General features: G+C 45.4%; 1 protein-coding gene across 1 annotated transcript in view; it reads left to right on the top strand.

Annotated features, from left to right (window-relative positions):
* Window positions 1-14,211: 14,211 nt before the first annotated feature.
* The window catches only part of abcd3a (ATP-binding cassette, sub-family D (ALD), member 3a), a 76,696-nt gene continuing 63,128 nt past the window's right edge, over window positions 14,212-27,779 (top strand). Inside the window, exons 1-3 of the mRNA XM_069939087.1 lie at window positions 14,212-14,365; window positions 24,914-24,947; window positions 25,042-25,140. Coding sequence (XP_069795188.1) covers window positions 14,256-14,365; window positions 24,914-24,947; window positions 25,042-25,140 — 243 coding nt within the window. The 5' untranslated portion in view covers window positions 14,212-14,255. The remainder of the gene's footprint in view (window positions 14,366-24,913; window positions 24,948-25,041; window positions 25,141-27,779) is intronic.

The raw sequence follows: 27,779 nt of genomic DNA, 5'->3' as shown, positions 1-27,779 counted from the left end.
ATTGAAAGAGGCTGGTCCTACTCTGGTCAAAGCTGGGTTCCCATGCCTTCCAGGCAACCAAAGGCTGCTCCGCGTACAAGAGAGCAAAGGATACTCTCGAGAACTTGTACAAGCTCCCCACCCCCCCCCCATGAACGCAATCTGTGCAAGGTACCTCCTCAATACCCGAGCCCAGCAACCCAGGGAGATGGCTAAGTCTTACCTGGGACACTGCCCAGCAACCCAGGGAGATGGCTAAGTCTTACCTGGGACACCTGTGAGAGTTGGCCCAACTGTATCTGGCTGAACCCAGGGTAGGCACAGAAGAGGTCGAGAGACTGATCCGGGATGCCTTCATCTGAGGGCTAGGCTCAAGGCCCATCAGGCAGAAGCTGCTGGAAGATAGTATCTACGCCCTGACCAAGATAGTGGAAGTGGTCCGAACCCTGAAAACTGCAGCCCTGCACATCAAAGCCTTCGATTCTAGGTTCTCCCAGGCTCCCTCATGGCCCTCTCACACTACAGCTGCAGCCCCAGACTGAGCTGCGGAGGAGAACATTGCTGCGGTGGGCGCCCGGCACCCCTGTAAGTACTGCGGGTCCTGGTGTGGTCAGACCGATGATCGCACCAAAATTGCCCGGCTAGGCACCAGTACTATTCCCAATGTGGCAAGAAAGGCCACTTTGCTAAAATATGCTTCTCAAAACCAGTGGTCAGCTCAGCGGCCCTCTATGACCTCCCTACCTCCCCCGCATACCCCTCCATGTGTGCGTGCCAGGCGGCGCCATTGACCCGCTACGACTTCCGCCTTCCCTGAACCTGACGGTGCAGCATCCGGCCCCGCCAGCAATGATCCCAGCATGTGCCCTGAGCACCTGGACCAGCTCCCCGCCCTCACCAGCGCCACTCGCTGAGAACCTCAGTGACGTCACTTCTGGCTCATGGCAGGACGTCACTTCCGGCTGATGTAATGGCATCACTTCCTCCAGCTGCGACGACGTTACTTTCCCCAGCGCAACGAACACGGTTGGAGAAGGAGGCCAGCCACGCGGCGGGTCCCGATGTGCTGCCGCCATCTTGGACCAGACAGCAGCTGACACAGAGGCCCCCCATCAATGATGAGGGTGACATGGTCAACGCGGGCTGTCCTACTGATGCTCCCCACGCCTCCAGACACCATAAATTGCCACACACAGCCAGAGAGCGATGTCTCCGACCCCAAGATGGTCCTGGCTGCCACCACTCTGACCAGGGACTTTCCTTACGACCTTGGGCGCTCTATGATGGATGTGCAAGTCAATGGGCAGGTAACAAAGTGCCTGTTCGACAGTGGCAGCACCAAGAGCTTCATTCTCCCGAGCATGGCCCACTCCCTGAGATTAAAAGTCCACCCCACCACCTGCTCGATTGCCCTCGCCGCCAAGGATAAGACTGTTGGTACCCTCGGGCGCTGCTCGGCCAATATAACTGTGGGAGGGGAGACATACACAGGGTTCAGGCTCCTGGTCATGCCCAAATTCTGCGCCCCAGACCTCCTGGGCCTGGATTGACAGTGCCACCTGCAGAGTGCCACCCTTGCATTCGGGGGGCCCCAACCTCCACTCACATTACACAGTGTGCCAACCTACCAGCCCCAGCCAAATTGCGGCCTCTCCACACTACGTATCACCCCACTGGAGCTCTTCCCACACCTTATGCTAGGCTGCAAGCCGATCGCTGCCAGAGGTGAGCGCTATTGCACCGCAGACAGAGACTTCATCAAGGGGGAGGTGCGATGACTCCTGGCGGAAGGTGTCATAGAGCTCAAGTCCTGGTGGTCAAAGGGGGAAGTTAGCCAAGGATGGTCGTGGATTACAGCCAGACCTTTAATCGGTACACCAAACTGGACGCCTACCCACTGCCGAGGATAGCCGACATAGTCAACGAGATAGCCCACTACTGGGTTTTCTCCACGATTGACCTGAAATCGGCTTATCACCAAATTTCCATCCACCTGAAGAACAAGCCCTACTCCGCCTTCGAGGTGGACGGGCGCCTGTACCAGTTCCGCCGAGTTCCCTTTGGGGTCACAAACAGGCTCTCCGTCTTCCAGCGGGAGATGGATCACTTGGTAGACCGGCAGAAGCTAAAGGCGATGTTCCTGTATCTAGATAATGTCACTATCTGCGACCGTGACCAGCAGGACCACAATGCTAACCTGGTAAAATTCCTCCAGACGGCCATGGAGCTGAACCTCACTTACAACAAGGAGAAGTGTGTGTTCAGCACCACCCGCCTCGCCATCTTGAGGTACATCATGGCCCATGGAGTCGTCGGCCCAGATGCAGAAAGGATGCGCCCATTAATGGAGCTAACTCTTCCACCCACGCTAAAGGCCCTCCACAGGTGCCTTGGCCTATTCTCCTATTACTCGCAGTGGGTGCATGCTTCTCGGACAAGGTCGCCCACTGACCCAAGCTACAACTTTTCACCTCCCACCCGAGGCACAGGCAGCCTTCACCCGCATCAGGTAGGACATCACGGATGCCACGATGCAGGCCGTGGATGAGGACTCCCCCTTTCAGGTGGAGTGCAATGCCTCCGAGGTAGCCATCGCCGCTACCCTCAACCAAGGGGGAGGGGGCGCCCCTTCGATTTCTTCTCTAGGACCCTCCACAACTCCAAGCCAGAGCATTCTACCATTGAAAAGGAGGCCCAGGCGATTGTGGAAGCGGTCCGCCACTGGTGCCACTACCTAGCTGGCAGGTGATTTACCCTCCTCACTGACCAGCAGCCCATGACGTTCATGTTTAACACTAACCACAAGAGCAAGATCAAGAATGACAAGATCCTGCGCTGGAGAGTTGACCTGACAACCTACTGCTATGATATCCAATACCACCCCAGAAAGTTTAACGAATCCACCGATGCCCTCCCTCGGACCTGCGCATCTATGCACGATGACAGGCTGCAGGCACTGCATGAGTCCCTCTGCCATCCGGGTGTCACCAGGTTATACCACTTCATTAAGTCCTGGAACCTGACGTATACCATCAGGGACGTCAGGGACATGACCAAGGCCTGCCGGGTCTGCGTGGTGTGTAAACCCCATTTCTTTTGCCCTCCCTAAGCCAATGTCATAAAGACCAATTGGCCCTTCGAGCATCTCGGCATGGACTTCAAAGGGCCCCTGCCTTCCATGAACCGAAACGTCTACTTCTTCATGGTAGTGGACGAGTACTCAAGCTTCCCTTTCGCTATCCCTTGCCCAGACATCTCCACGGCCACCGTCATCAGGGCCCTGGAGCAGATCGTCACCATGTTTGGCTACCCTGCTTTCATCAACAGTGACCGGAGGTTTAGTTTCATGAGTGACGAGCTGCGTCAGTACGTGACGGCGAGGGGCATCGCGACTAGCCACACGATGAGTTATAACCCAAGAGGCAATGGGCAAGTGGAACGTAAAAACAGGGTGGTCTGGAAGGCAGTCTTCCTGGCTCTCAGGTTGAAAGGGTGGGCCATTGAGTACTGGCAGGACGCCCTGCCCGAGGCGCTCCATGCCATTTGGTCGCTGCTGTGTACAGCTACCAACGAGACCCCTCATGAACGGCTGTTCTCATTCCCCAGGAAGTCAGCGACTTGAATGTCCCTCCCAGCGTGGCTCACATCCCCGGGACCAGCGCCCCTGCATAAGCACGTACGGACACACAAGGCCAAACCCCTAGTCGAGCAGGTCTTTCTCCTACATGCGAACCACAACTATGCCTACGTTATGTTCAGCAGTGGCAGGGAGGACACCGTCTCAACCAGGGATCTGATACCAGCAGGAGCACCCGCCTCTCCACTGCATCCTTCAGTGCAGGACAACGCCGACCAGGTATACATCCCCATCCCCAGGTAGCTATGGGGCATGCAGGATCTCCTTGACCATCAGGGACCCGCTTCAGCCCTGGGGGATGAACCTGCCCCCCCCCCCCACCCATCCAATACAACTCTCACACGTCGACCCTGGCCCCCTCGGCCACCCCTCTGCGCGGCACCACACCAGTCACACAGACCCCGGCCACCAGCTCCCTCCCCCCACTTCCCCTCTGACCAGTCACCAGGAGCTAGCCCTACAATGGTCACAGAGACCCTGACAGCCACCGGATCACCTCAATCTGTAAATATTGTATTTTTTATAGTGGGTACGATTCCTTGTTACTACCCCCTCCCCCACCACCCCCCCCCCCCAACCCCAACCAGGACAATTTTAAAGAAGTGGGTGAATGTGGTGGTACACCAGCGGCCTACTGCAGGGGGCAACCTCTGTACCTGCAGGAGTGTACCGCCGGCCTACTGCAGGGGGAAACCTCTGTACCTGTGGGAGTGTAAGGGGACAGGATAACACCTGGCCAGCTGTCAATCAGTCAGCCTGAATGGATCAAGCCCCACCTGGTTGGGTGTCAAGCTCCACCTGATCAGGTGTCAATCACCCTCCGGGACATAAGCCTGCGCCAGCCTCCCAAAGTCTCAGTCAGAGTTACTGCAGCCACAGCCAGCCTGGCTCTGTAAAAGTCTTTGTGGATTAAAGCCTGTTGTACAGTCTTTACCTTGTGTGTGTCTGATTCTGGCTAACAGTGCACCACACTCCTCAACAACAAACTCCATCAGGGACTCATTTAAGGACTCTTACTTGTGCACTTTATTGATTTTCTTTCATTCTCTCTGTATTGCACAGTCAGTTTGTTTACATTTGTTATCAGTTTACAGTTCTTGTACTTGTATACATTGTGCAGTTTTGTTTGCAATGCCAGTAAGTGGTAATTCTGCCCCGTCTGCAGGAAAAAGAATCTCAGGGTGGTTTGTGACATCATCTATGTACTCTGACAATAAATCTGAAATCTGAACCTAAATCTGACTGAAAAATAGAAACCATATAAAAACCATATAACCATATAACCACTTACAGCACAGAACAGGCCATTTCGGCCCTACTAGTCCATGCTGTAACAAATCCCCACCCTCCTAGTCCCACTGACCAGTGCCTAGTCCATACCCCTCCAGTCCTCTCCTATCCATGTAACTATCTAGTCTTTCCTTAAATGTAACCAATGATCCCGCCTCGACCACGTCTGTCGGAAGCTCATTCCACATCCCCACCACCCTTTGCGTAAAGAAATTTCCCCTCATGTTCCCCTTATAATTTTCCCCCTTCAATCTTAAACCATGCCCTCTAGTTTGAATCTCCCCCACTCTTAATTGAAAAAGCCTATCCACGTTTACTCTGTCTGTCCCTTTTAAAATCTTAAACACCTCTATCGTCCCCTCTCAATCTTCTACGCTCCAGAGAAAAAAGCCCCAGTCTGCACAACCTTTCTTTCCCTGTAACTCAAACCCTGAAATCCTGTCAACATTCTCGTGAACCTTCTCTGCACTCTCTCTATTTTGTTTATATCTTTCCTATAATTTGGTGACCAAAACTGTGCACAGTACTCCAAATTTGGCCTCACCAATGCCTTGTACAATTTCATCATAACCTCCCTACTCTTGAATTCAATACTCCGATTTATGAAGGCCAACATTCCAAATGCCTTCTTCGCCACATCATCTACCTGAGTATCAGCCTTGAGGGTACTATTTACCACAACTCCTAAATCCCTTTGTTGCTCTGCACATCTCAATAGCCTACCATTTAATGCATATGACCTATTTAGATTTGCCTTTCCAAAATGTAACACCTCACACTTATCTGTATTTCCATCAGCCATTTCTCAGCCCACACCTCCAGCCTTCCTAAATCACCTTTTAATCTACGGTAATCTTCCTCACTGTCCACAACACCACCAATCCCCCTGCATAAGCACGTACATCATGACCAGGCAAACTGAGACAGTTTAAGAAATTTAAGAAAATTTTTAACTGAGTAAATAGCACAATGAAAATCTGCTACAGTATAAATGATAAATACATCACTTGGTTTATGCTTTTAAAAACCTGATGATTCATCAAATTCATAGAATGCAAATATACCAAAATGAAACATAACTGAAATATTAAATTAAGTGCATGCATATCAAATCAATTTTGTTTCTCAATCTGAGTATGTGCCACCCAAATTATTTGCATACAATTAGCCATACATACATATCTCTTCATGTAAAACATCTTTAGAGACACAAACTCATCACAGCTAATAGAACATTTGCGGCCTCCATACACACGAACAATGAAAACACAATGATAAGAATGTGCAACAATTCTGTAATTACGATAGGTTTTGAGTAATACTTTTGAAAGCACAAGTAGAAAATAATGTTTCAGAATGTTAGCTTCATTAAGGAAAATACAGAATCATCTGTTTTATATGTTGTTGTGGTGATATGACCACTAGCCTACTGCAGGGGGCGATCTCTGTACCTGCAGAAGGACCACCTGGGGGCTGACTCCACCTGGCCGGCTGTCAATCAGCCGGCCCCTCCTGGGCCAGTCACTCGGAAGCCACTACAGCTGAAAATGGTGTGTACAGACTTTTAGCAGAATAAAGCCTGTCGTACAGTCTTTCGTGTTTTGTGTTCTGCTTGCTGCTACGACAGCGCGTCACAGTTACATACCATATTAAACAGATGAGCTGAATACACAGATAAACACAAGATCATTGTCTAAAGAGGGCTCACAAAATCAGTGAAAACCCTGAATACAGCATATTTCAGCTACTCGTGTTGGAACGAGATGCAGGAGTATCAGAGCCAGAACCACCAGGCTGAAAAACAGTTTCTTCCCATGGACAGTGAGACAGCCAAATGATTGATGAACTGCTCATGTAAACAAACCCTCCATGACTCAACTCTTTATTTAATAAAAATAATATTTATTTATTTTAATATTTTGTATGTAAGTACTGTGCAGACATATCATTTGTCTGTATGTGTGTTGTGTCTGTGCGTATATTTATAGCATATTGAACTGAGGACTGGAGAATGGGTTTTACTTGAAAAATTGAATGACCAATAAACTTGAACTTAAGTGGAGGTAGAAAGTCAAACAGGAACAGCAAGTGTCTCAAAATGCCAGATGGCCTGTTCCTGCTGCTAAATCGTTTTCAAAAATTCCTATGAACTGTACCTTTGATCAAATGACTCGAATAGAGATGTATAAATTAAGTGAAAATATTCGCACTCCAGATCTCTGCTGCCTGCTGATGTCTGAAAACGTCAGCGTGCTGACGCCACCCCATTGCCCTTCTCCGGTGCACATGATCAAAGTCTGAGGTGTCTCCAACAAAAGCAGATATATATGTTGATTGCAGCATTCTCCCTACCCCATCATTTCTCAGCTTCCACCTCCCACCTTTTTATTTCAGGCTTATTCTTTGCTTATTCCATGAAGAAGGGCTCAGGCCCGAAATGTCGGCAATAAATTTTTATCTCCTATGTGCAATGTTTCTTTTATTGTAAAAAGAATCTTGGGTTCTTTTAAAACAACTAGACTTTATTAGCTAGAAACTCATGACTGTGTGGAGGCATCCATCTGGAATCCAACCGAAGCTGCCAACAAACTAGTCTCTGACTTCCTCTGGTGGTCAGGAGGATCACTAGCTCTCTATAATTACATCCGCTTTCCTTCAGATGTTTAATCTAACAACATGACACTCTAATAAAATTAATAAATTTAAATTTCAACACAAACATAAACACAACATCAGCAGCGCAAACTTCTTAAGTGTGCAGTTCTTTTTCTTTTTAGAGATTCAGCCTATCAGGTGCTTTGATAACATGTGGATCTTCTTTACACAGGTTCTTGTGTCGGCTTTGCTGGTCCATTATTCTCTATCACTGATGGTATTTCCTGCTGAACCAAGCCATGTAAGACCTCAACAATGAAGACGCTGTTTACATCCGGTACCGCACGGATGGCAGTCACTTCAATCTGAGGCGCCTGCAAGCTCACACCAAGACACAAGAGCAACTTGTCCGTGAACTACTCTTTGCAGATGATGCCGCTTTAGTTGCCCATTCAGAGCCAGCTCTTCAGCGCTTGACGTCCTGTTTTGCGGAAACTGCCAAAATGTTTGGCCAGGAAGTCAGCCTGAAGAAAACTGAGGTCCCCACCATGACTACCAGCCCCCCCACATCTCCATCGGGCACACAAAACTCAAAATGGTCAACCAGTTTACCTATCTCGGCTGCACCATTTCATCGGATGCAAGGATCGATCACGAAATAGACAACAGACTCGCCAAGGCAAATAGCGCCTTTGGAAGACTACACAAAAGAGTCTGGAAAAACAACCAACTGAAAAACCTCACAAAGATAAGCGTATACAGAGCCGTTGTCATACCCACACTCCTGTTCGGCTCCGAATCATGGGTCCCCTACCGGCATCACCTACGGCTCCTAGAACGCTTCCACCAGCATTGTCTCCGCTCCATCCTCAACATTCATTGGAGCGACTTCATCCCTAACATATTTAGGAGGGATCGGCAAGAAAGAAGAGGGGGTAGGGTAGTATTGATGGTGAGAGAAGGGACCGACACAATTGACAGGAAGGATATTAACTCAGAAGATGCGGAATCTATATGGGTAGAACTGAGGAATAGCAAGGGGCGGAAAATGTTAGTGGGGGTGGTATATAGGCCTCAAAATAGTAGTGTAGAAGTGAGGGAAGGCATTAAAAGAGAAATTAGAAAAGCGTGCAATAAGGTAACAGCTGTCATCATGGGAGACTTTAATTTGCATATAGATTGGACTTGTCAAATTGGTAAAAATACAGAGGAGGAGGAATTCCTTGAATGTTTACGGGACGGTTATCTAGACGAATATGTCGAGTAACCAACTCGGGAGCAGGCCATTTTAGATTGGGTATTATGCAATGATAAGGGGCTAATCAACAATCTTGTTGTGCGAGGCCCTTTGGGTAGGAGCGATCACAATATGATCGAATTCTCACTCGACATGGAGAGTGATGAAATTAAAACCGAGACTAAGGTCCTGAATTTAAATAAAGGGAATTATGATGGTATGAGACGGGAGTTGAGTAAGATTGATTGGGTGGTGTTTATGGGGGAGTTGACTGTGGATAGACAATGGAAAGCATTCACAGATCTAATGGAGAAATTGCAAAAATCGTTTATACCGGTTTGGCATAAAAAATAAACCAAAAAAGGTGACTCAACCGTGGATAACAAGGGAAATTAGAGACACCACTAACCCAAAGAGAGAGCATATCAATTGGCCAAAAAAAGTACCGCAACCGAAGACTGGGAGCAGTTCAAGATGCACCAAAGGAGGACAAAGGGATTAATCAAGAGAGCAAAAATAAATTACGAAAGTAAGCTTGCGGCAAATATAAAAACCGACTGCAAAAGCTTTTATAGATATGCCAAGAGGAAAAGATTGGTGAAATCCAGAGTAGGTCCTTTGCAGTCAGAATCAGGGGAATATATAATGGGGAATAAGGAAATGGCAGACCAATTAAATTCTTACTTTAGTTCTGTTTTTACCAGAGAGGATACAAATAACTTCTCAAGGATGTTGGGAAACATAGAGACTAATGCAATGGAGGAACTGAAAAAAATCAGTATCTTGGGGAAATTGATGGGATTGAAGGCAGATAAATCCCAAGGGCCTGATAATCTACATCCTAGGGTACTTAAGGAAGTGGCCATTCAGATAGCAGATGCTTTAAGAATTATTTTCCAGAACTCGATAGACTCAGGATCAGTACCCATGGATTGGAGGGTAGCTAATGTTACCCCACTATTTAAAAAGGGGGGTAGAGAAAAAGCAGGGAATTATCGGCCGGTGAGCCTTACATCAGTAGTGGGCAAAATGATGGAATCCATTATTAAGGATGTAATAGCGGAGCATATGACTAGAAGAGAAGGGATCGGACAGAGTCAGCATGGATTTACAAAAGGTAAATCGTGCTTGACAAATCTATTGGAATTCTTTGAGATGGTGACAGGTAAAATAGATGGGGGAGAGCCAGTGGATGTGGACTTCCAAAAGGCCTTCGATAAGGTCCCGCATAAACGACTGGCTTCCAAAATCAAGGCTCATGGGATTGGGGGCAAAGTATTGATGTGGATTGAGAACTGGCTGGCAGGTAGAAGACAGAGTTGGGATAAATGGCTCGTTTTTCTGAGTGGCAGGCGGTGACCAGTGGGGTACCACAGGGATCTGTACTGGGAACCCAGCTGTTCACAATTTACATTAATGATCTGGATGAGGGGATTGGATGTAATATCTCCAAATTTGCAGATGACACTAAGCTAGGAGGAGTTGTGTGCACGGAAGAGGGGGTCAGGAAGCTCCAGTGTGATTTGGATCAATTGAGGGACTGGGCAGATACATGCCAAATGCACTACAATGTGGATAAATGTGAGGTTATCCACTTTGGTAATACAAACTGGAGGGCAGATTACTATTTGAATGGCAATAGATTAAGAGATGGGGAAGCACAGAGAGACCTAGGGGTACTTGTACATCAGTCTCTGAAGGCGAGCATGCAGGTACAGAAGGCGGTTAAAAAGGCAAATGGTATGTTGGCCTTCATATCAAGAGGGTTTGAGTATAGGAACAAGGATACCTTACTGCAGCTGTACAGGGCCTTGATGAGACCGCACCTGGAGTTTTGTGTGCAGTTCTGGTCACCTTATCTAAGGAAGGATGTTCTTGCAATGGAGGGAGTGCAGAGGCGATTCACCAGGCTGATACCTGGAATGGCAGGAATGACTTATGAGGAAAGATTGCGCAAATTGGGATTGTACTCGCTGGAGTTTAGAAGATTGAGAGGGGATCTCATAGAGACATATAAAATTCTGGCAGGTCTGGACAGAATGGATGCAGATGAGATGTCTCCAATGATGGGAAAATCCAGATCCCGTGGCCATGGTTTGAGGATAATAGGCAAACCATTTAGGACCGAGATGAGGAGGAATTTCTATACCTAGAGGGTGGTGAATCTGTGGAATTCATTGCCACAGAGGGCAGTAGAGGCAGGATCATTAAATCTATTGAAGAAGGAATTAGATCTATTTCTTCAGTATAAGGGTATTAAAAGGTTACGGAGACAAGGCGGGGACGGGGTACTGAACTTTAAGATCAGCCATGATCTCGTTGAATGGCGGAGCAGGCTCAAAGTGTTGAATGACCTACTCCTGCTCCTATCTTCTATGTAACATCGAAGTACTCGAGATGGCAGAGGCCGACAGCATCGAATCCACGTTGTTGAAGATCCAACTGCGCTGGGTAGGTCACGTCTCCAGAATGGAGGACCATCGCCTCCCCAAGATCGTGTTATATCGCGAGCTCTCCACTGGCCATCGTGTCAGAGGTGCACCAAAGAAGAGGTTCAAGGACTGCCTAAAGAAATCTCTTGGTACCTTCCACATTGACCACCGCCAGTGGGCTGATCTCGCCTCAAACCGTGCATCTTGGTGCCTCACAGTTTGGCGGGCAGCAACCTCCTTTGAAGACCGCAGAGCCCTCCTCACTGACAAAAGACAAAGGAGGAAAAACCCAACACCCAACCCCAACCAACCAATTTTCCCCTGCAACCGCTGCAACCATGTCTGCCTGTCCCGCATCGGACTTGTCAGCCACAAACGAGCCTGCAGCTGACGTGGACACTTACCCCTCCATAAATCTTCATCCACGAAGCCAAGCCAAAGAAGATGCAGGATTGATCTTCTGCATTTGTCTGTTTATGCAGTGTCTCTTCCATTTTCAGCAGGCTCTTTCAATTCCTTCTCAATATTTGACCATCCTCTGTTCTAAAGATGTAGGATCTTGGATTTACTTTCTCCAGAACAGTCGCCTTATTGTTCCAAGTATTAGAATCTCTGGGTCTCACTGTATCATATTGTGCCAGTGACCCCAAGCTTCTTGCTGACTTGTCATAATTTGCTTTTTGTCTCCATTGCAGATGCTTTTGTTTCCATGCGACATCTTTGACATCTTTCTTGTTTGGGTCTGCAGAGTTGGGAAGTGTGGTGCATAGTCTATGTCCCATCAGAAACTCAACAGGTGACATGCCATTTTCAAGTGTATAATTTCTGTAACTCAACAGAGCTAGATATAGATCTGAGTCACTGTCTTGTGTTTTCTTGAGCAACCATTTAACTATGTGAACTCCTTTCTCTGCTTTACCATTTGACTGTAGATGCAGAGGACTTAAAGTCACATATCAAAAATCAAACTCCTCTGCAAAGTTCTGGAATTCTCTACAACTATGCATGGTCCATGGTCACTGCAGACAATTTGAGGAAATCCATGTCTTGCAAAGATCGATTTCATATATTTGATTTCAAAAGCAGCAGACATGTTATGAAGCAATCTCTGGATGGTTCGATAGATAATCAATAACCAGCAAGTAATTATTTCCATCCATGTGGAACAGATCAGCCCCAACATTCTACCGTGGTTCTGCTGGTACATCAGTTATTATCATGGGTTCCTTTGCCTGCTTTATGTGATATTTCAAACAGGTCTCACAGCTTGAAATCATTCTCTCAAATGTCAACTTTTATTCCTGGCCAATAAACAGCATTTTTCTATTCCAGAGTGCCCCCTCATGCACCCTTTTCAGCATCTCTTGTTGTAGTGATTGAGGAATGGTAATTCTGCTCTGTCCGAGAAGAAGCACATTACAACACTCAGCTCAACTCTGATGTTGTATCATGGCTGACATGCACTTCTAGACCATCCTTCATTTAGATTCTTGATGACCTTCTGTAATGGAAGATTCTAACCTGTTTTTTTTAAATCTTGCAGCTCTAGGTTCTGCAAGGCTGAGAACCTGTTTGTGTTTTAGAATCAGCAGACATAAGCTAAATTCCACCAAGGGGCCAGAGATGCTGTTTGTTATCTGACGAAAGGACATCTGTGTACCAAGAACATTTAATCTTCCTGCTTATTTTGGTCACAGACTGTCAGAGGCCTAGCCTTGATGCAAAATAAACCATTGTAATTCAAAGTGATAAGCTGAAAATTATTATTCATTAGAAGCCTAGCATGCGAGCTTGCTTGCTTATCTTTCTTGGTGTGCTGGGAATAGGTGCTTGGGTAAGCAGTTTTTGGGTAACATAAGCCATGGTCCCGCTGCTGAAGTTTGAGACTCTCCGAGAGGTGACAACATCTCTCAGCAAGAAGAACTTCTGGAGTCCAGCCAACGTCCCGGTCAGGGGAGGTGGAGAAGCTGCTACCGGCACCCTGACAACCTACTACAAGTGTGCAATTGTTGCCTCGCTTCGGCAGTTGGGACCAGTCCAAGTGTTGATAAGTATAGTTGGGAAGGGCTTGCATACTGTAGTGTGAAATCAGCTTTTGAATTTGTAATAAACATTTGTATAAACTGAACTGCTCTCGGTGTGTGTGTCTATTTTCTTTCGGTAGCTCAAACACTGACCAATGTAAAATGAACAAAATGAGAGGTATAAGTTTACCCAAGACACCTTCTATAGAATGGTGTCCTTGCTGTTACAGCTGCAATCTGCAGAGATTTCATGACAGATACGGGAGGAGATTCAGTGATCAGATTCACATGGAGATTCTCATCTGTCTCAGCGTCCCATTGGAAGGGGGATAACTAACGTTTTGTCACTTTGTCAAAGCAGGAGCCAAGAGCGGGAAGACGACTCTCCAGCACTTGGGGGCTTTGCACGACATTGACAGCGCCCGGAGTCTTTTCTGATTAACTGAATTTGACAAGTGCTCAAAGGGGGGATTCGACCCATGCATCGAGAGGTGCTCAGAGTGGGATGGGATCCGACCCATGCACCGAGGTGCTCCGAAGGGGGGGATCCGACCCATGCACCGAGAGGTGCTCCGAAGGGGGGGATCCGACCCATGCACCGAGAGGTGCTCCGAGGAGGGGGGGGATCCGACCGATGCACCGAGAGGTGCTCCGAAGGGGGGGATCCGACCATGCACCGAGGTGCTCCGAAGGGGGGGATCCGACCCATGCACCGAGAGGTGCTCCGAAGGGGGGGATCCGACCCATGTACCGAGAGGTGCTCCGAAGGGGGGGATCCGACCCATGCACCGAGAGGTGCTCCGAAGGGGGGGATCCGACCCATGCACCGAGAGGTGCTCCGAAGGGGGGAATCCGACCCATGCACCGAGAGGTGCTCCGAAGGGGGGGATCCGACCCATGCACCGAGAGGAAAACTTCAGGGAGAAGTGGATCTCCCCCGTCCGAACGTTTCCTCGCCCCGATTTGCCTTCAAGGTCCGCGGCGAGGAAGCCGTTTGATTGACAGGCGGCCGGAGTGACGTCGGTCCCGGCAACGCTCGCGACGCTCTCCCGGTCTCGGCCATGGCGGCTCTGAGCAAACTCCTGACGGCGAAGAACTCGGCGATTGGGGCCGCTGCCGTCTTGGCGCTGCTCGCACTTGCCAGGAAACGGGGGAGCAGCGCGCCGTCCAGGTAAACGGGGCGACGAGGCCGGGGCGGCGTCATGGTGGCCTGGGGGGGGCGGGCGGGCGGGCGGCCTAGTCGCTGCAGGTGATGGGGGGGGGGGGTGGGGCGGATGAATGAATGGACCTTCCTTGTGAGCAAGGATCCTCCTTCAGGATCTGTTGATTTTATGGGTTTTATTTTTTAATTTGCTCCTCAAGTCAATTTTGCACTGGCAAGGATGGCACTGAGACTTTGCATTGATATCTTTGTTGCATTGTTAAGTGCATTGGGGGGAGGGGGGAATGGTCGATCTGAGTGTGCACACGACTGCAAAGTTCTTTGAGAGGCTAAATGTAGTGATCACTTGATCTTAAATGGGTGATTGCGTCTCTGCAACATCCTAACGGTATCTGATGGAGCATTCTCTTCTTCAATGTACTGGGGGAGGAGGATGAAGATGATGGGGGTTTCTCATTACCATCTGAGCCCTTTGGAGTTCAGTGTTGGGCAGGAAATCTCACGGTGTGGTCCCCCTGACAATGACCATCCGGCCACGCACCCATCTCCAGGTCATTGTCAATCTCGTGTGACGAGATTGATGGTCAAGAGTGCAGACAGACAGCCCTGAGATCATGTTTCGTGGTTCACGCTATGAACCGTACTGACCAAAATACACACAAACATTTCCCTCTTGAACATACACAGTGTCATTTTCTCCCCGCCCTCCCTTCCCTCCCTCCTTCACCCCCCCCCCCACCCACTCAACATTAAACCCATTAAACAATGTCATCACACAATGAAAATAAACAAGAAATTTGTGTCTTCTGCTTTTACACACTGGGTCAGTTCATTTCGTCGTCTTCTCCTTCTGTCATTTTAGGGGGTGGAGGTCTGCGGTAGGCCCTCTTTGTTGTGCTCCATGTACGGTTTCCAAATTTGTTTGAATACTGTGATGTTATTTCTTAAATTGTATGTTGATCGGGCAAAAACAAACTGCACAGCATAAACTTGTCGACAAAAAAAAAAGGTAAGCAGATAATGAATGTAAACTGCAATAAAGTTCACAAGTAAAAGTTCTTCAAGGAGTATCTGATTGAGTTTGTCTGATGGTGGAGGGGTAGCAGCTGTTCCTGAACCTTGGCAATGTTCCCTATAGATGTTCTCAATAGTGGGGAGGGTTTTGTCTGTGATGTCCTAGGTTGTGTGCACTACCATTTGGAGGGCTTTACGCTCAGATTGGAACCTGCAACTGGTGGTTTTTGCATATTTGGGTTCTGTAGTTCAGGTAACTGGATGTGAGTAACTGCAGGGGATTTTGGAGATTGCACACTCTGCACTCATGTCGATGAACACGACGAATGGATAAGATGACTGAAGGGTTGCTTTGTTGTGGATGCTTCAGAGCTTTACTTCTCCAGAAAAATTGAGAATATTTCATCACAATCCTGACTTGTAGACAGTGGAAAGACTTTGGCGTGTCAAGGCAAATTGTACTCGGGTACGCTTCTACATTTTCAACTCTATACCCCTGCGGTAGCCAATGTAACCACTTGATAAAGCTGTGGATGGTTTTGGAATGTAAGTCTTCAGAACCCAGGTCCTCATTATTCATGAGGGACAAGGCTATTAAGATCCCACAGATAAGTTTTAAACAGGCCAATACCACAAAGGTACTGACAATGACATAGGCTGCAACATGGTCCACCCTTCTGACGATTTTTAAACAATTCCTATTATTTGATGATAAACATTAACCACACACTTTGGCCTATAATATATCCATGTCATGCTTGCATTTATTACTTTGAGTTCTTTGGACATAAAAATAATATTTTCTTGGACTATAATTTCCTCTCTTTCCCATTAGAATGGGTCTTCAGACACGAGGATGAATGTTTGCAATCCACTGGTCCTCTGGTAGTATTTCCATATTCAAGGAAAATCAAACAATTTTTTGTTACCCTATTGAATGGTTAGTGCAACACTATTACAGTTTGGCAACCTAGGTTTGAATCCCGCACTGTCTGTAAGATGTTTGTACGTCCTCCCTGTGATCTGCATGGGATCAATGTTGGGGTTGGTGGAGGGCTGTCAGGAGACTCACCCAATGGTCCACTGTCAGTCCCCCCATTGGTCCCATTGCCCCAGGAGAGAGCCGGACAGTGGTATTATTTTATTTAAAAAACTTTTCCTGTTGCCCAACTTGCATGTTTTGTCCATGTTTTAAATATACTTAAAAAAAAGTACAGTACACAAACATAACCATTCCCCTCATGGTGCAGGAATGCTGGATCGCCCCTTTTATGCAGACGGTGTTTTGTCACTGCTCCTGGAAGAAAAAGCAGGATTGAAATAAATCCACCCCCCCAATCATTCTGTGTCCATGCCTTTTACACAGAAGTGTCGTGTAATAAAGCTCCACAAATGAATTGGCTGTGTTAAAGGGCCATCTGACTTGTTCTGTAGCTATTGCCTCTTATCTGGCTGCTCCAGTTGAGTTTATTTGTCATTCCATGATTGAATGTCGTCTTGATCCTACAACTTTCAAGCATCAGCTGCTTAATTTGCTGGGGATTTGTAAATTAAATCAATAAATGTATAATTATTAGTGAACATTCCCATTTCTGACCATATAATGGCAGGAATGCTATTGATAAAGTAGTGAAGATATCTAGCAATCTCATGATTAGGATGATTGACCTCCAACCAGGACCATCTGGCTTTGTGTGAGGTGTGACTGCAATCACTGGAGTGTTTTCCTGTTGATGCCCATTGACTTCAGTTTTACCAAAGAGCATTGATACTACACTCAATGAAATGCCACCTGGATGTCAAGGGAAGTCATTCTGGAATTCAGCTTTTATTTCCCCCCCCCCCCCCCCCCCTTCCCATGTTTACAGCAATGCTGAGTTAGTATCTGAGATAGATCTGAGTGGCTGTGTCAAAACTCAAACTGGGCATCACCAAAACTTCCATCAGATTGGAAGAAGACTGATTGGAATTGTCTTGCATTTTGTAAACTGGACCAACCAGAGTAATTTTCCACAATGTTGAGTAGATACCACTGTAATAAATGGATTGGAATAGTTTGGCTAGTTTTGGAATGAAACACACAGGTCTGCAGATGTCGTTAAAAACACAAATGCTGGAAGAACTCAGCAGCGTCCATAGGAGATAAGAACTTTGGAAGCTGTGAGACCTGTTGTGTTCCTTCAGTATTTCTGTATTTTGGCTAGCTCTGAAGCATAATCTTCAGGATAACAACCGATTGTTGTCCGATTTGATAGCCTTTGTTCTATTTCACGCTTGCAATTGTTTTCTGATACCATTGGAATGAAGTTAATTGAGTAGATATTGATTCCTGTGATGAGCTCAGGAAGAAGCCTTTCTGACTGAAGATCTCTATGCCAATAGTTCAGCCATTTCTTTACCTCGCATAGTGGACCCAATCATTGTGGCTGGGATGTTCTGGAATCCCTCTCCTGTGACTGATAGCCACTACTGGTTGCAGTAGGACTGCAGAGTTTCAATTTGATGCATTGATTGTGAGATTGCTTAGCTCTTCTTATTGCATTATAGTGTCAAGGAGCTGTAAACAGGCCTTTCACTCCAACTTACCTATGCTGTCCAAGTTGCCAAACTGAGCTAGTTGTATTGCCTGCACTTGGCCCATATCCCTCTAATCTGTTCTTATCCATGTACCTCTCATTGTAATTATACCTGCCTCTCCCATTTCCTCAGGCACCTCTTTCCACATTCAAGTACCCTCTTTGTGGAAAAAGTATCCCTTCAGGCCTCTTTTAAATCTTTTCTCTAACCTGAGACTGATGCGCCCTAGTTTTTTTACTTCCATATCCTAGGAACTGTGACCATTCACCTTTTCTATACCTACCATGATTTTTAAAATTTCTATTTAAGGGCATCTCTTGCCCTTCTACACTCCAGACAAAAAAGCCTCAACCCGTCCAGTCTGTCCTTGTAATTTAAGCGCTCCAGTTCTAATAACATGTGAATCTTTTCTTTGCCCTTTCCTGTTTTCTTCCTATAGCGCTGGGTGACCAGAACTGGACACTAAACTCTCAACAATGTCTTGTATAGCTGTAGCATGACATCCTGACTCAGTGCCCTGACTGATGAAGATAAAGCATGCCAAATCCTTTCTTCACCACCATGTCTACCCTGTGTCACCACATTCAGGGAACAATAGGCTTGTGCTTTTAAGAGATATAGCAAGGTTACAGGCCCCTCCAGCCCATGAGCCCGCACTGCCCAATTAACCTACCAACCCATCCATCTTTGGACATGGGAGGAAACTGGAGCATCTGGAGGAAACCCAATCAATCTTGTGGAGGACGTACAAATTCCTTACAGACAGCAGTAGATTTGAACCTGGGTTGTTTGTGATGTAAATCTTATGATAACTAGCCCAAATTTTGCACTGGTCCAGAATTTGGACCACTTTCCAAAAGCATTTCAATGTTTCTTCACTGTCAAATGTACCACCAATTTGGTGTAATCTGCACAATTATTAATCATTCTCATTCAATCTGAAAAGCACCTTTCCATTACCATCGTCTCACCCAAGCCAATAGGCTATCTCCTCTTGTGTCCAATATGATCTTTCCTACCCAACCAGCCTATCTTGCAGGACCTTGTCAACGGCCTTACAAAAGTCCACATAGACCCAAACGTTCACCACCCTGCTCTCATCAATCATCTTAGTTCAGACAAAATTTTCCACACACAAAGCCATGCTGACTGTCTTGAATGCTTCAGAATCCATTCCAGTAATTTACCCAGCATTGATGTTGGTCTCAATGGTTTGTAGTTCTCTGGCTTTTCCTTGCAATCATTCTTAATAAAAGAAACATTGGTCACCCTTCTGTCTTCTGGCAACTCAGTGATACAATTATCTCTGCCAAGTCGCAAGGAATCTCTTCCCTTCACTTAATCAGGCCTTGGGGATTTATTGACCTTAGTGCACTGTAATATCCTCATTATCAATCAGTACCTGAATATCATATAGTTTCAAGTCTAAAATAAAGACCCAACCTATCCATTACTCAAGCCCACTAGTCCCAGCAGCATTCTGGAGTTCAAATTGTTGATGTCCTTCCTATAGCTGGGTGTCCAAAACTGTACCTACTGCTCTGTGTATTCTACCAGCAGCTTGTATAACTGAATTATGAGGTCTTATCTTTTGTACTCATTACCTGCCCAATGAAGATAAGTATGCCAGTTGTTGTCTTCACCACTTTGCCCACCTGAGTTGCCACTTTCAAGAACTATGCAACTGTACCACTGGTTCTACAACACTTTCCAGGACCCTGCCTTCACTGTGCAAGTTTTTCTCTGGTTTGACTTACAAAAGTGCAATATCTTGCCTTCTCAGAGTTAGAATCTATTTGCTACTGCTCTGGCCAACTTTCCAACTGATCTAGATCCTTTAAAAAATTGGATATCCTTCCTCCCCTTCCATTTCACCACCATTTGTTGTTTGCAAATGTATTGATCGTGTTAACTACATTGCCATCCAAAATCAATAATAAAAATAACAAATAGTGGATTTCAGAAAGGCCTTAGATAAGGTTCCAAATGGAAGGTTGGTAAGGAAGGTTTAGGCACTAGGTATTAATGCTGAGATAGTCAGATGGGTTCAACGGTGGCTAGAAGGTAGATGCCAGAGAGTCATGGTGGATAATTGTCTGTCAGGATGGAGGCCGGTGACGAGCGGTGTGCCTCAGGGATCAGTGTTGGGTCCCTTGTTTGTCATTTACATTAATGATTCGGATGATGGAGTGGTAAATTGGGTTAGTAAATATGCAGACGATACAAAAATAGGGGGGTTGTGGATAAAGCAGATGGTTTTCAGGGACTGCAGAAGGATTTGGACTGCTTAGAAGAGTGGGCTGAAAAATGCCAGATGGAGTTTAATAAGTGTGTAGTGCATCATTTTGGGAAGAATAATCAAAACAGGATCTATGCGGTGAAGGGGAGGGCATTGAGGAATGTAGAGGAATAGAGAGATCTTGGAATAATGGTTCAGCGTTCTTTGAAAGTGGCTTTTCAATTGGATAGAGTAGTATGCTGGCCTTTATAAATCAAAAGCTTAGTATATAGGAGCTGGGAGTAGATGTTGAGACTGTAAAAGGCATTGGTGAAGCCAAATTTGGAATACTATGTGCAGTTCTGGCCCCCAAATTATAAGAAGGATATCAATAAGGTAGAGAGGGTGCAGAGAAGATTTACTAAAATATTGCATAGACTGGGTCTTTATTTATTGGAGCGTAGAAGGTTGTGGGGGGATTTGATAGAGGTATTTAAAATTATGAGGTGAATAGATAGAGTGGATGTGAATAGGCTCTTCCCCTTGAGGGTAGGTGAGATTGGAATGGGGAGTCATAAGTTATGGGTTAGGGGGCAAAAGTTTAGAATTAACATGAGAGGGGGCTTCTTCACTCAGAGAGTGGTGGCAAAGTGGAATGACCTTCCGGAAGGGGTGGTTGCAGCAGGGTCACTTTTGTCATTTAAGAGAAGGTTGGATAAGTGCATGGATATGAGGGGATTGGAGGGTTATGGACATGGAGCAGGTAGGTGGGACTAGAGGAGATTAATTAAATCGATGTGGACTAGAGGGGCCAAGATGGCCTGTTTCCATACTGTAATTGTTATATGGTTCTGGACACACTGCTGACCCCTGTGACACACCATTGGTCACAGGCCACTAATCAGAAAAATATCCCTCCACTGCTTTCTAACTCCTTCCACTGAGCCAGTTTTTAGTCCAATGGGCCATCCTCCCTTGGATCCCATTTGAGCTAATTTTCCAAACTTAGCTTGTCTTGCAGCACCTTGCTAACATCTATATGTGCAATCCTGCTCTCATCAATCCTCTTCATCACCTCTTCCAAAAAAAAACTTGTCAGATACAATCTGTCACGAACAAAACCATGCTGAATACCTCGAATCATTCCCTGCCTGTTCAACTGCTGATAGATCTTGTCTCTCAGAATCCTATCCAGCAATTTTCCAACCACTGATGTCAAACTCGCTGCCTCTAGTTCCCTGGCTTGCCCTTTTTTTTTAAAACAAAAATATGCAACACGGAGCCTCCTTCAACACTTCATCGGAGGACAAGATGATAGAAATATCTCAGCAAATTTTCCAATGATGAGCAAATATATTTTGGTGAATTTACTAATCAGTTATGTATCAAAAATTGTATTTTTGCCAACTAAGAATAATGCATTATTTTGTGTGATGGGGCAAATTTAAAATGCATGCCAATATATGTATTTTTTTGTTTGGATGAAGTGTTAAGATTAAGATCAATATATTGACTGAAGAAGCATGATTTACAAAACATTGCAATGCGAAATGCCAAAAATAAATGACAGAAGACAAGCATGTTTAGTTTAATGGAACACTTCAGTGATAAGAGTTAAAATATGTGGAAATAGTGATATATTGGCATGTTTTCCATAGTTTTGCAGTCATCACTGTTTTCTTAAAATAAATCAGAATGAATATTTTAACCTGTACTTTTGCTTTTTCTTCAGCACCCCCAATGCAAGATAGCACAAGGATTAAGGTTTTAAATTGATCACGTTGTACAAAAAGGGGTTTTCTGCAAGCAGCCTAATATCTAACAATCATACAACTGCAAAATGCACAATTGTAATGAAAAGAAAGCTAGATTGGCATCAAGCAACGGCATCAGGGGAGCACTGTTGTATTAATTCAGGAGCCCACAACATGATGGCTGTGGGGAGAAGTTGTATTTGAGCCTGTTGATGCATGCTTTCACGCCAAAGCTTTTCACTGGTGGGACGAGGGAGAAGAGAGTTTGTCCAGGGTGTGATGGCTCCTTCAGTATGTTGGCAGCCTTTTCTAGGCAACGGGAGAAGCAGATAAAGTCTATGAAGGGGAAGGAAAGTTTGTGTTAGGTTCTGAGCTGCACCACTACTTTGTCTAACTTTTTCCAATCTTGAGCAGAGCAATTCCCATAACAATCAATAATGTACCTGTTGAAGTTGCTGAGGGGCAAGGAATTAGAAGCATTGGCACATTCTCTTAACTATTGCATCAGCATGCTTGTCTCAAGTTATTGGAGATGTTCTTTCCTAAGAACTTGAAGCTATCTACTCCTCCCACTTCAGCACTGTTGGTGAGGATCGGGGTCAGAATCAGAATTAGGTTTATTCTCATGACCATGTGTCACAAAATTTATTGTTTTACAGGCCCCGGGTAACTGTGTCCATTAGGCGTTGAAATATCTGGGCTGTGTTTTTTTAAACCGAAAGGCATACAGAGGAATTCAAATAGCCCAATTGGGGTCATCTAGGCAAACTTAGGAATGTCATCCCTGGTGATCATAGATCCGATGGTAGCCGCACACCAGGTTGATTTTGGGGAAGATCTTAGCGCTGTGAAGGATTGCAGAAAATTCCTGTAAATGGGGAACGAGGTAGTGATCTGCCACAGTGATGTCATTTAGACACCGATAGTCCCCACAAGGTCTCCACTCTCCAGACGCCTTAGTTACCATATGCAGCGGTGATGTCCAAGGGCTGTCAGAGTCCATTTTCTCCATGTGTCGGAATTCGTCTTTAGCCAATCGTAATTTATCCGGAGGTAGCCTGCACGTTCGAGAATGCAGGGGACTTCCACGAGTCAGAATGTGGTGCTGTACCCCATGTCTCGGTTGGGCCGTCGTGATCTGTGGAGTACTAATGCTGGGGAATTCCGCTAGGATTCTGGCATATTCATTGTACGAGAGTGTCACCAAGTCAAGGCGAGGTGTGGGCAATGCTGGGTCATGCAAGGCGAGGGATTCAAAAGTCTTCGAATTAATTAGGCGGTGACCTTTGAGATCTACTTGAAGGGAGTGAGCTCACAAAATGTCAGATCGTAGGAGTGGCTGCAATACGTCAGCAATGGTGAAGGACCAGCTGAACCATGACGAGCCGAAATTGAGTGGAATTGTCCATGACCCATACATCCGGATGCCGCTGTTGTTGACGGCTGTGAGAGGAGGACCCTTCTTTCCTGAACGTGTGTCTGGGCCAGAGAAGGGAAACACACTAACCTCCACTCCCATGTCAACCAAGAACCGATGGCTTGAGTGTTGTCCCAGAGGAAAAGGAGATTGACCTTGTGGCCGGCCATTGCAGCCACAACCAACAGCACCACTGCTCTAGCTGTGCTGTGTCTGGTTGAGTCTGATGCTACATCTCTATCTGGAGTGGACAGGGTATGTTCGCTTTGATGAGGCACTGCTATGCATCCAAACTAAAGTCTACATGCTGCTTAGAGTGCCACACCTCATCAACACGGGCTGCTAAGCTATGGGGGTCGTTAACGTCTTCATCTGCAAGCAGCAAACGGATGTCTTCTGGCATTTGCTCAAGAAATAAGTTGCTCGAAAAGCAAACAGGGCTTGTGTCCATCCATGAATGCCAGCATCTCGTCCATTAGGAAGAAATGCAGTTGCCCAGGCTGTCCATATGGTGAACTTGTGCTGTCCTGTTGCATTGGGAAAGGCCGAAAATGCATATGAGTAGGACTTTGATGGCTTCATACCTGTTGTGGGCTGGAGGCTGGCATAAGAAATCGACAATATGCCCCACGGTGTCTTAGACAAGTGATGCAATGGCAGAGTAGTACTTCGTTGCATCAACGGTAATCTGTATAGATGGAACTGGGCCTCGGCCTGCTTGAACCAGGCCTGTGGCTGCAAAGTCCAAAATACTGGAAGTTTGAGTGCAGTGGTGATCTGCACATCCAGAGCGAGGTCAAAAATGTCGTTTGGACCATCAAGGTCACCAATGTAGCAAGTGGTGTAGTGAATAAAGCACAACCGAATTTGTATGCGAGCTGAACCAACAGATCTATTTAATGGTATCTTCACAGAAGTTTAAATAATTAGAGCTGGCACACAATAACAATCACCCGACCCATGAAGTCACTTGCCTTCCAGAGTTCTTTATGCCTCCCTCAGCCACCGGGAACTCTTGATCCTGCAGGGGCCTGCAACTACAGACGCTGGTTTGATAATGGAGTGGCGTGGTTCGCCACACTCCTCTCATTGCCTGCTTGCTGTCTCACACCAAGTGCTTCCTATGTTGGACTCCCTTCAGGAAGGTGAATAGAGAAATTTGAGGTTCAATAGTGAGCAATAGTTATTCAGTCCTTTGGCATGGAGAGGTGGGTGGTTGGTTTGACTGGGTACTTGGGGATCATTACAGACTGATGTTACCAAGGAGATAAGGAATGCGATAAAGGTCAAGGAAGAGTGAAAAGCAGGTGAGGAGGTGCAATTTGGAATTGAGAGTGGAGAAACTAGTTGTGTAGGCTGAATTGAGGCACCCTTGATACTGAATTCCTTTGGCCGTTCAGTCATGCGCTTCCAAACAAAATAGCTAATTACGGCAAAGGAACAATTAGCCAAAAGGAGGCATCATATTGTGGTTTCTTAGACAATGACTTTGTGGATTTACCCATAATGCTAACGTGATTTATTGCTAAATATGAGTGTTTCTGGTTAACATCCTAAATTATTACTCTTTATTGCAGTAAGCTTGATGGAAAACTTTCTCTTCATAGTGAGGTGAGTCAATAATGAAAATATAATGTAATTTTAATTATTCATTTAAATAGCTTTGATAGTCAATCTTGGAAAAATGTCCTATTTTATTCTCCAGAAAGAAGTAAAAAAAGAGAAAGCAGTTGTGGACAGGGTTTTCTTCAGAAGGATTTGGCGAATTTTGAAGATAATGGTGCCTGGATTGTTTTCACAAGAGGTATTTTACTTATTCAAATGAATCAGGTCATATAGTAGTATTGTAAATTGGGCTTATTAATGTGGAAGTAGCTCGACATTTTGTAAATTGAGCAAGCGGCTAAGTTGTGGCATTCATGCTCAGTTATTTGGGGAGTAATATCAATTAGTTGCTAGTTTCCTTTCTGAAGTGAAGAGGTGATGCAGACTGGTGGCGTAGGAAGATGCAAAGACCCAATGATAACAAAAAACCCCCCTCAGTTTGAGCTTCATTTTTATTTATTACTGTAATATATTGTGACTTAACTATCAAATGAATATTTGGATCATAAATAGGTGTTGGCCACTTAATTTTAATGACCATTGTTCAATTCTTTTTCTCTCACTGATGCTGTTCGATCTGTGAGTTCCACCAGCTGATTGTTTCTTGCTCTCAGTTCCAGCATCTTAAGTCTCTTCAGATATATCATGTTAATGGAAGTTTTTTATTGTGAAATATTAGATTCAGTGTTGAATTCCTTCTCTTTCACCTTGGGCCTGCTCTCCATTTAGTAAGAACAACCCTCCCACAGAACCCCACCACGACCCATCAAGCCACTGTCTTCAATATCATCTCCAACCTCATCACCTCATTGCCTGTTTACTGTCTAACACCAACTACAAGTGCTTCCTACGTTGGACTCCCTTCAGGATGGTGAATAGATACGTTTGAGGTTCAATAGTGATCAAGGCTAAGCAGTTATTCAGTAATTTGGCTCAAAGAGATCGAGGTGGTTGGTTTGACTGGGTACTTGAGGATCATTACAGACTGATGTTACCAAGAAGATAAGGAATGCAATAAAGGTCAAGGAAGAGTGAAAAGCAGGTGAGGAGGTGCAATTTGGAGTTGAGAGTGGAGAAACTGGTCGTGCAGGCTGAATTGAGGCACCCTTGACACCTCTCTCCCCCAGCTGCCAACCTTACTATCTCCCATTCCTGCACTGTTCGTTTCTTGCTTCTACCCTAGATACACAAACCCAACCATCCAGGTAGACCCATTGTTTCTGCTTGCTCTTGCCCCACTGAACTAGTTTCATCTTTCCTTGACTCTATCTTTTCTCCCTTGGTCCAATCCCACCCCATCTACATCTGCGATACCTCACATGCCCTCCATCTCAATGACTTCTGTTACGAACTTATAACCCTTTCAATTATTTTTGGGATTAAAGGGACTTTGTTATCACTAACAATGGAAAATTCACCAGACTATAGTAAATTCAAAATAATATCTTTTTTATTAAACTATTAATAACATAACATTTTTTATTTATCTCTAAACTTACCTCTCTAAATTTAACCCCACTATGTGAAATGTAAGTGTGTGTGTGTGTGTAATTCAAATCCCACTCTGAAAAGTCAATTTTTAAAAGTTATGCATAATTTTAATCTTGCTTGAAGGTCTTAAATTCTCAGTTCAGAAATAATTATAAAGCACTTTTAAACATCATATCTGTAGGCATCTTTACTCACAGCTCTGCTTTCCACACAAAGAATCTGCCCTCTTCTCAAAAGACAGCGAATGCGGTTATTTCCTTCCACGGTGTATTCACAAGCCCAGACAAGGATTAAATGAAGAGACCATACAAAAATAAACCCAGTAGAATTATGTCCTCTTTTCCAAAGATATAGTGAAATGGTCTTCCTTATTTCAAAAGCATCTGATTCTGTGTTCTCCTGTTCCCAGAAGTAACACACAACAGGACCAATTCTGGTTACTTTGACTCAATCCTGTCTTTCACAAGGTTTCAACCCCTGTCACACAGGGTTTTGACTTCTTTACTCTTCAAACTGAACTCAAAATGTCTGAATTTGGTAATATATTTCAACAAATCATGTGACCGTTACATCATCCCCGAGGTGAGTCCCAATTCTTGGAAACCACATGACCATCATTTTTATTTCTTCCAAAATTCTGTTCCTTTTTCAAAACCATTCCACATCCATCTGACCTCATCTCTGTTCAAGAGGTTTAAGTGGTTTTGATTGCAAACAGATGGCTTCCTCAGCATTTCTTATTGAGTAATCAAGACCCAATTCAAATCCATTAGCTCTGTCCTTCCCAGAAACGTCAACTCTGAGAATGAACACTCTTTTCTGAGTACAATGGTGTATCAGTAAATATGCTGTGACCTGTGTGTGACCCTATACCAACCCACAGCTAACTTACTAAGAAAACAGATACAATGATTTACTTTACTAAGACATTTTAATAAAATAAATAGTTTAACATTAAATTAAAGGTTAACACAAATCTGTTACACTTCAGATTCCCCAAACTGGACTGCCTTATCTTCACGATGGATGTCCAATCTATACCTGCATCCCCCAAACACAAGGTCTTAAAACATTTTGTATTTTTCTGGACCAGAGACTCAACCATTCAGCCTCTACCATCACTCTCCTGTGCCTGGCAGAACTTGTCCTCACTCTATAAACAATTTTTCCTCTAACTCATCTCACTTCTTCTAAATCAGAGAAGTAGCCATAGGTACCTGCATGGGTCCCGGCTATGCCTGTCTGTTTGTGGGCTTTGTGGAGCAATCCATGCTGCAAGCCTACATGTGGATTGCCTATATGTGGGAATAAAAAAATAACTGGCAGATTGCAGAACATTGAACTTGC

Source organism: Narcine bancroftii, chromosome 5 (genome assembly GCF_036971445.1).
Source record: "Narcine bancroftii isolate sNarBan1 chromosome 5, sNarBan1.hap1, whole genome shotgun sequence".
Taxonomy (NCBI): domain Eukaryota; kingdom Metazoa; phylum Chordata; class Chondrichthyes; order Torpediniformes; family Narcinidae; genus Narcine; species Narcine bancroftii.
The sequence above is the reverse complement of the archived record's forward strand: the minus strand, read 5'-3'. Positions and strand labels throughout refer to the sequence as shown.